Raw genomic sequence first — 12197 nt, 5'->3', positions numbered from 1 at the left:
GGACACCCCCACTCGGTCTCTACAGACCCATCCATTACTGCAAAACCATATATAGTATTTTGGTGCGAGATCAAATAGGACTCTGCTGAATGAAGAGTAACTCTAAATGTAATCATTCCTTAGGCTATCTGAAATCATTCAATTGCTTAGATGTACAGTAACTTTTTATTACATTTGTTACCAGTTTTCATAACAAGCTTTGCTACAAAATGAAAGCATATTGGGCCTTATTCTACTGTAGTTTACTCTTTCTGACAAAATCCTTCTTAGATGGACAAATCCATGTGCACTGCAGGGGGGCAGATGTAAAATGTGCAGAAAGAATTAGATTTGGGTGAGTTATTTTGTTTCTGTGCAGGGTAAATACTGGCTGCTTTATTTTTACACTGCAATATAGATCTCACTTTGAAGTGAAACCCCACCCAAATCTAATTCTCTCTGCACATGTTACATCTGCCCCACCTGCAGTGCACATGGTTTTGCCCATCTAAGAAGGATTTTGGCAGAAAGAGTGAACTAGAATAAGGCCCATTATGTGCCACACAAACAACATTTACTTCGCACAAAATATCACATACCCCAAAAATAGATTTCACATGATCTTTTTAGTCAAAATGTAACGTTTGTTATCATGGAATGACCATACAGCAAACATGTTTATATGTAATAGATAAATCTGCAGCATTTATCCTCTTATGCTAATGTTAATCATTGTGTTATTCCCAGTGTCCACAACTTCCTATGTGTGACTATTATTCCTGTTTCCCCATGACATATTTTCTACACGTCTATCACAGAGGACATCCAGGTGATGTTTGTGGACGGCACATGGGAAGCCCGTGCTGATTTCTCACAGGCTGACGTGCATAGACAAATCGCCATTGTTCTGAAGACTCCGCCATATCATGATCTGCACATCACAGACCCGGCTCCTGTCCAAGTCTGTCTACAGAGGATCACAGATGGGATCCGCAGCGAAGGACTGGTCTTCACTTACATGCCACCGCACAACAGTAAGTGTGTAATAATGGCGTCGCCACTGGTATGTCAATATGTGGGTGAGGGCTTTCTGTGTATTCATCATTCCATTACTACCAGCATCTTGGTATGTTTTGGCCATACTATGGGCATAATTCAGCACAGATAGCTAATGTAGGAATTCACAAGTTGAGCGTATATTGAATGACTTCTCATACGTAACATAGGCATTACGCATGGGCAAGGGTGAGTAGTGACAAAAAATGCCTATGGATCGTAAACGCAATTTGGCCGGAGTTTAACTGACAGGAAGCCGGCGTTTGGTGAGGAAACTTTCTGTTTTCTGGGTGTGTCTGAAAATAACTCTGCATGTCTAGTAGGGGGGTCTGATGTCAGCGATGACCACTTCCACCCTGTCTCAGTTGTAGATTACTGGCAGGGCCGGTGCAAGCCCCGCCCGCTTCCCTCTGGGGGGGATTTCAGCATGGCACTACCCACGCTCCGGGGGGAGGGGGGTGCCGCACGGGGATTGCCGTCGGGGTGGGGGGTGCCGCAATGACCACGCCGCACAGTGCCGCATGGGGATTGCCCGGAGTTGCTGCTGATGACCACCCGGGGGGTTTTGTATCACTCACCTGCTCCCCGATCCTGCACCCTGCTGGGATGTACTGCTACCGTCCTTGGCAGCTTTCTACGGCACCTGCTCTCCTTTGCGGCTCAGTACCGCCCTCCAGTGGCTGCCTAGTGGTGGCGCCAGCCCTGATTACTAGAGTCCTTAGACCAAAGTGGCAAAAACTGTTGGATGGTTCGGGATTTGCGAGCGGTTTGCAATTAGCGATGCATACAAAATTCTCTGGCAGTTTAGCATGGGGCATCTTCTCTTTCTGTCTGGGTGTCAGCTTTCTCCTCGCAGACCACTGAGAATGATCACATTGACGATCAATGCTGAATTAGGCCCTATATCAACTATAGGAATGTTCTGCATTGTGTCACTTACCCCGATGCAGCTGTAAGAGGCATATATACTCCTGTTTTCCTCACTCCTTGGGTCTGGGAGTCTGCTGTGCCTGCAGTAACAGGAGCCAGATGCTGCACGTAATGTTACAGTGTAGTACCTGGCTCCTATCACTGAGCAGCAGCCTGCCCCCCAAACAGCCCCATAGTGACGCCACTGAAGTTCTGGGCTGATATTGTCATATCAAAATCACCCTGAAGATCCCAAAAAAATATACTTTGGGGACCTGCACGTGTCCCTTTTTCGGGTTCTTGGACCACCATTGCTCTATGTATTATTTTTTATACATAATAGTCTCTTGTATATATTCATAGTATGCCTTAAACTTTCCGTTGCAGATTCCTACAGCCTGCACAAAAAGCGTCCTCGTCTCAGCTGTCCGCTAGATGAGTTTAACGGCCCTGGTAGGTACTAGGCGCTACTATGTGCTCGCATCTAAGATTAGACTGTACGTCCTCTGATACCATTCTCTGCCCACAGATCCACATGGGATTGAGTTGAAAAGAAAGCAAACAAAACCAGATTACATGAATCACTGTACTTCTAATGCAGGTAAATACCTAATGTGTTACCTAGACATAAATATGTCAAACTGAAACATGTACAACAGCACAACAATGAAAGAAAGTTCAGGTTAAGTAACCGACAAAGGACATTTTTGGCGCTGATTGTTATAATTCATCTTCCATTGATGCTACTCATTCCATCTGTGACAGCCAATCTGTAATGTCGGTCACCATTGGCTGCTTTATGATTGGTGGTTTATAATTCTGCTGCCTCCACCTCCAGCAGCTGCCACTGGTATTCTGCCCCCTTTTACTGTGTATCGTATTCTGCACGCCTCTTAGATTGTAAGCTCAGTTGGGCATTGCCTACTTCACCTGCTATTTCAGGATGTAATCTGTTTATGCCATGGTCTTTCATTCACTTGAAACCAAGCTGATAAGGAGCCATTCATAAATTGTGAAGAATCAGGGGCAGGTATTTGTCTATGTACCTGTTGCATTGGTACTGGCTTAGGACCTTATTCAGGTCAATTCACAGTGGCTCGTTCGTCTGCAAGAGGCCGATGTTTTTCTCAATGCGCATGCACGCACCCAACCTTGCTGCCAGTGGGCGAGGGGGGGCATGGGGCGGCAGGCAGGGGTACCCACCCATGGGAATGCCCAGCGTTTCATGGGCGTTCCCATGGTAATCGCCCGGTGATGTGGGTGCCCCAAATGATGCAACTATTAAAGTGTGGCTATATCCTACTACACCCAGTAGAGGAGAGCATCTTAGGAAGGCAGTCTCTCTATTCCCTAGTCCAGGGGTAGCCAACTCCAGGCCTCGAGAGCTACCAACAGTTCACGTTTTCCAGCTCACCTCACAGGTACACAGGTGCACTCATTACTGACTGACACATTTTAAAAGATCCACAGGTGGAGCTAACTTTTTCACTTGTGATTCTGTGAGGAGACATGGAAAACGTTTACTGTTGGTAGCTCGAGGACTGGAGTTGGCTATTCCCCACCCTAGTCACATGACTTTTGAGGTGAACCATTATAAAGTTCTCATAAGTTTACATACCCACACAGTTGTTTGGCATAAATGGCTTCACCCAACCACTAACCATGAGTGAAAGAAAAGTTTGTGAGTTATCGTTCATATTCTCTGACAAATGGCCAGAAAATCACAAATTCTGCTAGGGTATGTAAACTTATGAGAAAAACTGTGCAAGAAAATTAAGCCTATCGGTTTTCTGTAATAGCCTCCAAGATGCAGATGTTCACGCGAGCTAGGCCCAAATCTTTAAAGCGGCAATTATTTGAAAGGCAAAACCAACTTTAACTTATTTTATCCCTTAGGAACTACAGTATAATGGATTTATTCCACATTTACACGTTTTTGGGACTCCCAGGAGAATAATCCAGCCTACTAGGTCTAGTAAAGATGTCAGGTCCTTGGTGACATTAGTCCATTAGCCGCTTGATGATGTGAACAGTGTCAGTAAAACTCCCTGCACTAGTCCTTTTGACCAAAAAGTATAAATGTCACTAGATCTGGGTGATTTGATAGGCTACATACTCACAAGCACGGTTTCAGCACCCCCCTCCCCCCACCCCCACAAAAATGTGTCTGCCTTTATTGTGTCTAGGAAAATGTAATTGGTACGGTATCCGGATTGATCAAGGAATGACTCAAGAAAGACAGTCATATGGTCGACCACTAATGGTCGTGGTTGTCAAAAGCTCGACATGGAAAAGGTCGACATGCATTTTTTTACAAAATTTTCAGGCGACAGGTGGTATTTCATGCCCTTCCAGCCACTAGGGTGTGGAGGGAGAAAAAAATAGTGTGCCGAGCACATCAAGGCACCGAGCCCGAAGCATTGCGAGTGCAGCGGTACAGTTAGACAGTGTCCATGTCGACCTATGTCGACATTGACACCCTAAAATATTAAAAACTCAACCTTTTTTCCATGTTGACCTTTTGGATGTCTACCTTTTAACCATGTCGACCTCTTACCTGTCGACCTTGTGACTGTTGACCATTAGTGGTCGACCATAGGATTATAGACCTAGACACTGTAGATGTTTTATACCATAACCAATTGGTACTAACCACATATATTCCAATGTGTTAAATATACAGATCTAATGAAAACTTTTAAAGTAAATTGCTCTAATTCCTTCTTTTTTTACTTCTTTAACCTTTGTTTAGACTTTGGCATTACCATGGTGGATACTTTCCAGCCCATTGATTATTTGCCTGGTGGTAATTTGATGGCGGCTGACCCTGCACTGGATGAAACTCCCCCATTTGAAGAGCTCCCTTCAAATCTTGAAGCCCTCATATCATGGTTACCTCCAGAGATGGAAGACCTAGCAGCCACATGTCCCTTTGAAAGCTTTGCACCTGGCATTGAGGACGATGCAACAGCCAGCTTGGTAGGGTTCAGCCTTGCCCTCACAGGAGAACAAGAGAGACGTTTCTCAGATTGCAGTTACCCAGATGATGCACGAATGGGTGGCTGTTGACCATTGGGCAGAAATGGATTTCATTGTACATTAGCTGGAATTAACTCTGAGAATGTGCCTCCTTTCCTCATTTTTAGCAAGGTCTAACTTGAGGGAAATCCTATATGAAGATCGGCATTCCCACAATCCCGGCATTAATCCCACTACATCACAAAACATGTTAAAAAGACCATGGATAATATAATGGACAAAGTCATTTAGCACATGATTATCAACTACAATATTACCATAATCCTAGCTTCCAAAGTAGATGACTACCATGGATAACACTCTTTTTGGGTAAATACATTTGGTGAGAAACAAGAAACTTAAAGCACTAACTGTTTTTATGTAGATATTAAAAGAACATATTTTTTAAAAAACACTGTGTGTTAAACTGTACATGTATAGACTGTGGATGGTCAGAGGGCTAGCGGCTGTCTAAATAATGCAGTCTTTTGTCTTCTTCACAAATGGGTTAATGTCACTATTTCTGTCCTTTTTTTGCTATATACAGAGGTGGCTTTGGGTCCAGTTTCTACAGTTCATACATTTCCTAAGCACTGTTACCCTGTGGATTGCCATTACGTGCTGAGTTCATCTTCAGGTGCACATGTTGACCAAGATTAAATCATCGCTTAAAGAATTTGTGGACTTGCAGCAGGAGTGTTGAGCACAGCTCGGCCCACAAGCCAAAGCACAGGGCCCAGGACTTCCAAACTCTGGTTGTATGGTCAGCTCTCTGATGCCGTGATGCTTAAATAGAACCCTGGCCTGGCCTACAATATTCTTATAAGCCTCCAGTCCAGAACAGTGAACGTGGAGAGATGCTACACCATGTCCAGGGGCAAGGGCCCAGATATGAAGCTCATGATAGCCATTGTGGCCGCACAGTGTGTCCAGATCCATTTTCACACTTTGCAACTCCGTAGACGGTGGCACAGCCTGGAGAAGCACACGGCCATTTTGAACAATGTCAGAGTAGACCGAAGCAACCATGATCGATATAGAGACCAATGAGAGAGCTGGATCTAAGTAGTGTACAGCTGGGTGGCTAAACAGGTGCAGAAGCAAGCTGCTGGTGAGGAGCAGGGATGAAGGTGCCAAGGAACACAGCAGGCGCAAAAGCAGCTGCCATCTTGGTTGATGTAGTTGCACCTTTGGTAGACACAGACCTGGTTTTGTAGAAGGGTAGAGAATACAGGTTTCAGCTGTCTGAAGAGTTACTAATTAGGCCTAGTAGATATCAGTTCAGGGCAGATACATAAAGAGTTTGATCCATGTAATTTAATAGAACGTTACAATTGCTACCTTACAGTTTGCTTCACATCGTAGAACAGGTCTTACCTTGCAAAGCTCCAGTGACCACCATATATATGACATTAAACAGAAGACCCAGCACTCCAGCCACAAGGATAAGAGCCGGACTGTGAGAGTGGTGAGGATGTACAAGATGTCCCAGCGACCCTAGCGTGAGAGACAGGCAAAGGGAAGAGAGTAGCAGTGGAGAGAGTAGGGAGAAGAGAGTTGGAAGTCGAGCCTTGGCATGTGCGGGCAAGGAGGATGAGCGGGAAAGGATGAGCTCGGGACACAGAGCAATGAGGAGAGAGAGTGTGTGTGCGGAGTCCGCCAGGGTGAGCAGCGAGTCGGACAGTCTGCTCATTATGATCTGGGTGAGGAAGACCGCTAAAGCGACAGCTGAGAGCAGGATATGAGACACCATTTTGATAACTAAATAAAAAGCAGAGGGAGAGAGGGGTGAGATACAATTAATTACATCAATGGGGTTAAACACAGACATAGGTCTATCAACGGCAAACCTTATCCAGCTTCTCATTCTGGGCCTTATTTTGGTTCACTCTTTCTGACAAAATCCTTCTTAGATGGACAAAACCATGTGCACTGCAGGGGGGCAGATGTAAAATGTGCAGAGAGAATTAGATTTGGGTGAGTTATTTTGTTTCTGTGAAGGGAAAATACTGGCTGCTTTATTTTTACACTGCAATATAGATCTCACTTTGAAGTAAAACCCCACCCAAATCTAATTATATCTGCACAAGTTACATCTGCCCCACCTGCAGTGCACATGGTTTTGCCCATCTAAGAAGGATTTTGTCAGAAAGAGTGAACTAAAATAAGGCCCTCTGTTACCCTGAGCAACGTGCTAATGAAGCAGCAGCCGGAAGTAATACAGACTGGGCTTCTTTTGAGCTGTATTCAGCCACGTGGTGAACGCAGAATAAACTTCATTTGGGACACAGATCATTGAACTTACTGGAGAATGTTCACCCTAATCCCAGCATTTCTAGACAACAAAGAAGCAGACCATGACCTCTCCTGGCTTTACTCAGACCATTCCATCACCTACTATAGCACAGTCTGGTAGACGTCTTTCTAGGCTCAATGGGGCAGTAGTAAGCCTTAAAAAGAGATAAACGTGAGGGTGATAAACATCCAGCCAATCAGATCCCAACTGTCATTTTTCAAATATTGCTTATAAACTGACAGGAACCGATTGGCTCCAATATTCCATTGAATATTGAGTGCACCTACCAGATGATACAGTCATTAGGTCGACATGGTGAAGATCGACAGTCAAAACGTCGACGTGGGCACAGGTTGGGGGGGGGGGGATGCTGCAAAAGGGGGACGGGGGGTAGGGGGAGAGAGAGCGGGTGTCCCACAAAATCCCGGGAGGGAGATCCGCTTTAATCAGATCAAAATTGTTACCTGGAGAGGCCAACAGGACCGCAATGCTGCAGGGAAGCACAGTCGTTATATTGTATGGTTGGCTTTTATATTGGATTGGAGTAGCACAAGTACGGTATATACTGTTGATAGTATAATAGGCCTTAATAAAGGTTTGAGATTTTTTTTCATTACAAGTCATCAGGGTAACGCATGTGGTCTACGTACGGTCTTTGTGCCCTCAGGCAGAGTGAACAATGGAAGCTGCTGTCAGCATATTCCCGGTAACATTGCAGCTTAGAATATGTGCTATATATTGCAATGCAGCATTCACATGTCCAGTATGATGTCGCTAGGTTGACACTATGAAGGTCGACATACATTAGGTCGACCACTAAAGGTCTACAGGGCTTAGGACAGCACATTAAATAGGTTGACAGGGTGAAGGTCGGAAGGTCAACACAAGCATTAGGTCGACATTGGGAAGGTCTACAGTCAAAAGGTCGACATGTGTTTTGCACTTTTCAATTTTCAAAACAGACAGTATTTTATACCCTACCATCCACTGGGGCAGGCCTGGCCAACCTGTGGCTCTCCAGAGGTTGTCAAACTACAAATCCCATCATGCCTTGCCACAGTTTTGCAATAAGGGAGTGTTAAAACTGTGGCAAGGCATGCTGGGATTTGTAGTTTCACAACATCTGGAGAGCCACAGGTTGGCCTGTCCTGCACTAGGGCATGGAGGGATAATAGAATAGTATGCTGAGCGCAGCGAGGCACCGTGCCCGAAGCAAGCCGAACACATCGGATGACCATGTCGATTCACGTCAAAATATGGCGAGCACAGCGGTACACTGATACGGTGTCCATGAAGTAAAGGATGTTTGTCATCCTCATGTTTAATTAGGAGGTGAGGGATGCGATTTGCTTCTGTTTGTACAAATATTTTATTATCGGCAGTCACCAGCTCTGGTTTTGTCTGTTACTTGGACCATAAATAATTTGAATTGGTCTTGGATCACTAATCCAAAGCACCCCTGCAAGTGTCCCAGGGCACCCCAGGGGGCCACGGCACACAGTTTGGGAACCACTGAACTATACAGTAAGCAGGTAGCATGAAAAAGATGTACATAGAATCAGTCATATCGCTAATTCATTACGCTGCATTTTACATTTTGATTGGAACAATAAAACAAAGCACTCATTCCTGTGCAGGTTCCAATATCAATAAGTAGCGTGTCCAAAAAATATATATACAATGGATTTTTTTTTTTAAATGGACACATCGGCCCTTATTCAGGTCAGTTTGTTCGGACCCCGTAGTTCGCAAGGGGTCCGATGGTGTGCGTCTGCAAGGTGTATGCGGCCAACATTGCGGGCGGGGGGAAGTGGGCCAGGGTACATGCACATAGGAACGCCCAGCGTTTCATGCAAATCACCGGGTGACGTTAGCGCTGGGGGTGGGCAGCTGACATCACCGGATGTCATTCGCCTGCCCAGTTCCTCCCAAATGTGCACGCATATATAAGTGACCTGAGAGTCACTATATAATATATATATACATGTGCACGCACCACATCTTTCGATGAACGGCGATAATCGAAAGATGTGGGAGGTTCCCCCTGGTCTGCATATGGATGTTTATTTAAAACATCCATTTGCATGCCTTGCATGTGAACCCGTGGTGCAAGGGGGAGCGGGCGGCCCTGCATTCGCAGGGCGGGCTCTGGTGGACTTGCAAGGCTGAGAATTCCCAGCCTTGCAAATCAACCAGAATAACCCCCATATGTAAATTCCTGGACATAACAATAAGGCAATAAAAAGAATCCCCAAGTGGAGCATTCCTTAATAAATCAGTGACCAACATGAATTTATCAATATACATCAATAAGATCATATGAAAGTATATGTTTATTTTCACCCTTTCCTCTGGGTGCCCCTGATGCCTGTGCCAGCTGCATACAGAGGTAAGGAAGGGGGCAGATTGGCCAAGTATTACAATATAGTCTTGGTAGAACCAGGCAGGCATCCTGTCCCTCTCCAGTGCTTGTGGAACTAAGGTGCCCATTTATTACCACTGGTGAAGTGATAAAGTGGCTGGCACTTTATCACCGGCCAATCAGCTCCTATCTGTCATTTTTCAAACCCAACCTGTAAGGATTGTTAGGAAAGTTAGGATTGGCCGGTGATAAAGTACCAGCCACTTTATCGCTTCAACCACTTTATCGCTTAATAAATCTTCCTCTAAAAGTCTCAGCTGCACAGGTGTATAAATCATTACCTGTCCAGATCCGTTATAATAAAGACAATAGGTTGGTGTGAAACGCTGCCCCAATGGTGGAGGAGGTGGGATGCGAGATGCCAGCAGCCATTCACACACAACTGTTCCCAGCTGACTAGTTTTCATCCATGTCACGCTTTCTGTCTCTTGTTGGAAAGTTTCCTGATAGTTCCCTGCCCCCTTCCTCCAGCTTCTCTCTCTCTCTCACACACAGTTGCTGAGAACCTCTCTCATTTCTCTTTCATTCCTTGCCACACTCGCACTTCTGCTTACCTTGTTTCTCTTCACCTCCTGCTGTATTTCTTACACTCATGTCTGTAGTTTTCGTATCCATGGATCATGTGCCTTGCTGTCACACTGCCCCTTTCTTATGTTCCAGGGTCACTGTCAGCTGCTTTCCTCCACCACCCCTCTCTCCCCCCCTGGGGCACCACTGCTCCCACCTTGAATTCCCCAGTCTCCACCAGAACATGTGCCTGTTTCTCAGTTTCCCATCAGTTGCTTTATTGATCCCTCTTCACTGTGTCTCTCCTTCCCCCTCCCAATCCACGCACCCCCTCTCGCTCAGCTGACACTAAAACACAACAAAGCCCATTTATATACAGCTATCGGGAGAGGAAAGCAGATGAGAGTATCCACTGGCCTGGTGCCAAGGGGTAAAGGAACTTGGCCACCCTACCCGAGCAATAAAAGCTGTGCTACATGACAGAGAAGTCCCTAGCAGTGCCTTATCATAGCTGTTCTAAGTCCAGGAATGTCTTCATGTCAGCAGTTTTTATAATCACAAATACGGATATCTTTGTATCCAGGAGAGCGAGATTATTGTAGAGGTTTTTCCTCTCAGAACTGAACATAATTAACTTTTGTGAGCTTGTACCATACAGCAGCTCATGACTGATCACCTCCTTCTGTATAATGTGAATTATATCGACAAGAGTGGATCTCATCCACAGTAGAAATTTGGACATATTTGCCCCTATCCTTACCATTGGTTTCATAGCTGGCATCATTATTTTTTATTTATTAACAGTTTCTTATATAGCGCACACATATTCCGCAGCGATTTACAGAGAATATTGGAACACTCACATCAGTCCTTGCCCCAGTGGAGCTTACAATCTATATTCCCTACCACATGTACACGCACACACAGACATTCTAGGGTTAATTTTTGTTGGGAGTCAATTAACCTACCAGTATATTTTTGGATTGTGGTAGGAAACCGGAGTACCGGAGTAAATCCACGCAAGCACAGGGAGAATATACAAACTCTGCACAGATAGGGTCATGGTGGGAATCGAACTCATGATCTCAGCGCTGTGAGGCAGTAATGCTAACTATAACACTGTCCGTGCTGCCCCATTATTGGTGACCATTTGGACAAGACTCACCCTTAGTGCAAAATATCAGGGCCATCTTAACAGCAGTGTGGGCCCCTGGGCAAAGCAATGCCCTGGGGCCCTTACCCATTCTCCCCTCCTAGGGGTGGGGGGTGCTATCAGCAGCAGCTTTGATGTCCCAGGGTTGGCAGGGGGGTGCTCTATCTTCCACTCAACATGTAGAACCTGGAGCAGTAACTTCTGCTAATTACTCCTTTACTGCACAGGTGGTGGGAGGGAGAACACTAACGTGTGGAAGGGGGCACTGTGCTGAATGAAGGGTCCCTTGTAAAACGCGTAGAGGATAAGGATTGGGGAGAGAGGCTGCCGCCTTACAGAGCCACCTTACCATCCCAGCTAGGACCGCACCAAAAAAAAAATCAGCGGTCGGAGAGGTTTGGTTGGAGACTGCAGACTGGACCCCGATTGCCCATCCGGATACAAACTTAAGTATTGACCTAAATGATTGTGCACTTTCATAAGCAAAAGTACCGGCAATTAATCAGAGGCTAATACTACTAACTTTTAAACAATACTAACCCTCATTGATTATAACCAAGTTGCATACTGCTAACCATTGACTGAGTTCAAAGGATCCTATATATTTTTTTTTGAGGGGAGAGTCCATTATATGTTTGTAAGTCTTGTTTGTCCCAATGTTGGCCACATTGATACAATAAATGTTGTGAAATTATTTTAATAAAAATTTAAATTTAATATTAAACACAGCGCTGTACCATCCTCCTTATTTTTCTTGTACTATCTCTTTAAGGGGTTTGGTAATCCCCCTTAGGTACGAGCTGCAGTGTTTAATACCAATCAGCGCTAAATATCATTTTCTTTTCCCTTGTTAATGA

At 45.1% G+C, this 12197-nt stretch overlaps 2 protein-coding genes across 4 annotated transcripts in view; one reads left to right on the top strand and one right to left on the bottom strand.

Annotated features, from left to right (window-relative positions):
- RELB (RELB proto-oncogene, NF-kB subunit) overlaps positions 1 to 5375 on the top strand; it is a 35310-nt gene extending 29935 nt beyond the window's left edge. The window contains exons 8-11 of the mRNA XM_083159635.1: positions 798 to 1013; positions 2332 to 2397; positions 2474 to 2545; positions 4697 to 5375. Coding sequence (XP_083015761.1) covers positions 798 to 1013; positions 2332 to 2397; positions 2474 to 2545; positions 4697 to 5013 — 671 coding nt within the window. The 3' untranslated portion in view covers positions 5014 to 5375. The remainder of the gene's footprint in view (positions 1 to 797; positions 1014 to 2331; positions 2398 to 2473; positions 2546 to 4696) is intronic.
- Positions 5322 to 10719, bottom strand: LOC146035923 (uncharacterized). Of its 3 annotated transcripts, none has more exons than XM_083159636.1 (3): positions 10235 to 10719; positions 6340 to 6723; positions 5322 to 6167 (listed from the first exon to the last, which is right to left on the bottom strand). In XM_083159636.1, exons 1-3 carry the CDS (start codon positions 10293 to 10295, stop codon positions 5596 to 5598), a joined length of 1017 nt encoding a protein of 338 aa, XP_083015762.1. In that variant the 5' UTR covers positions 10296 to 10719; the 3' UTR covers positions 5322 to 5595. The 3 variants fall into 3 exon arrangements, with proteins under 3 accessions (XP_083015762.1, XP_083015763.1, XP_083015764.1); XM_083159637.1 differs by lacking the exon at positions 10235 to 10719 and adding an exon at positions 9962 to 10152; XM_083159638.1 differs by lacking the exon at positions 10235 to 10719 and adding an exon at positions 7268 to 7617.
- Positions 10720 to 12197: the final 1478 nt, after the last annotated feature.

This window comes from Crinia signifera, chromosome 9 (genome assembly GCF_055691185.1).
Source record: "Crinia signifera chromosome 9, ASM5569118v1, whole genome shotgun sequence".
NCBI classification, from domain to species: domain Eukaryota; kingdom Metazoa; phylum Chordata; class Amphibia; order Anura; family Myobatrachidae; genus Crinia; species Crinia signifera.
The sequence above is the reverse complement of the archived record's forward strand: the minus strand, read 5'-3'. Positions and strand labels throughout refer to the sequence as shown.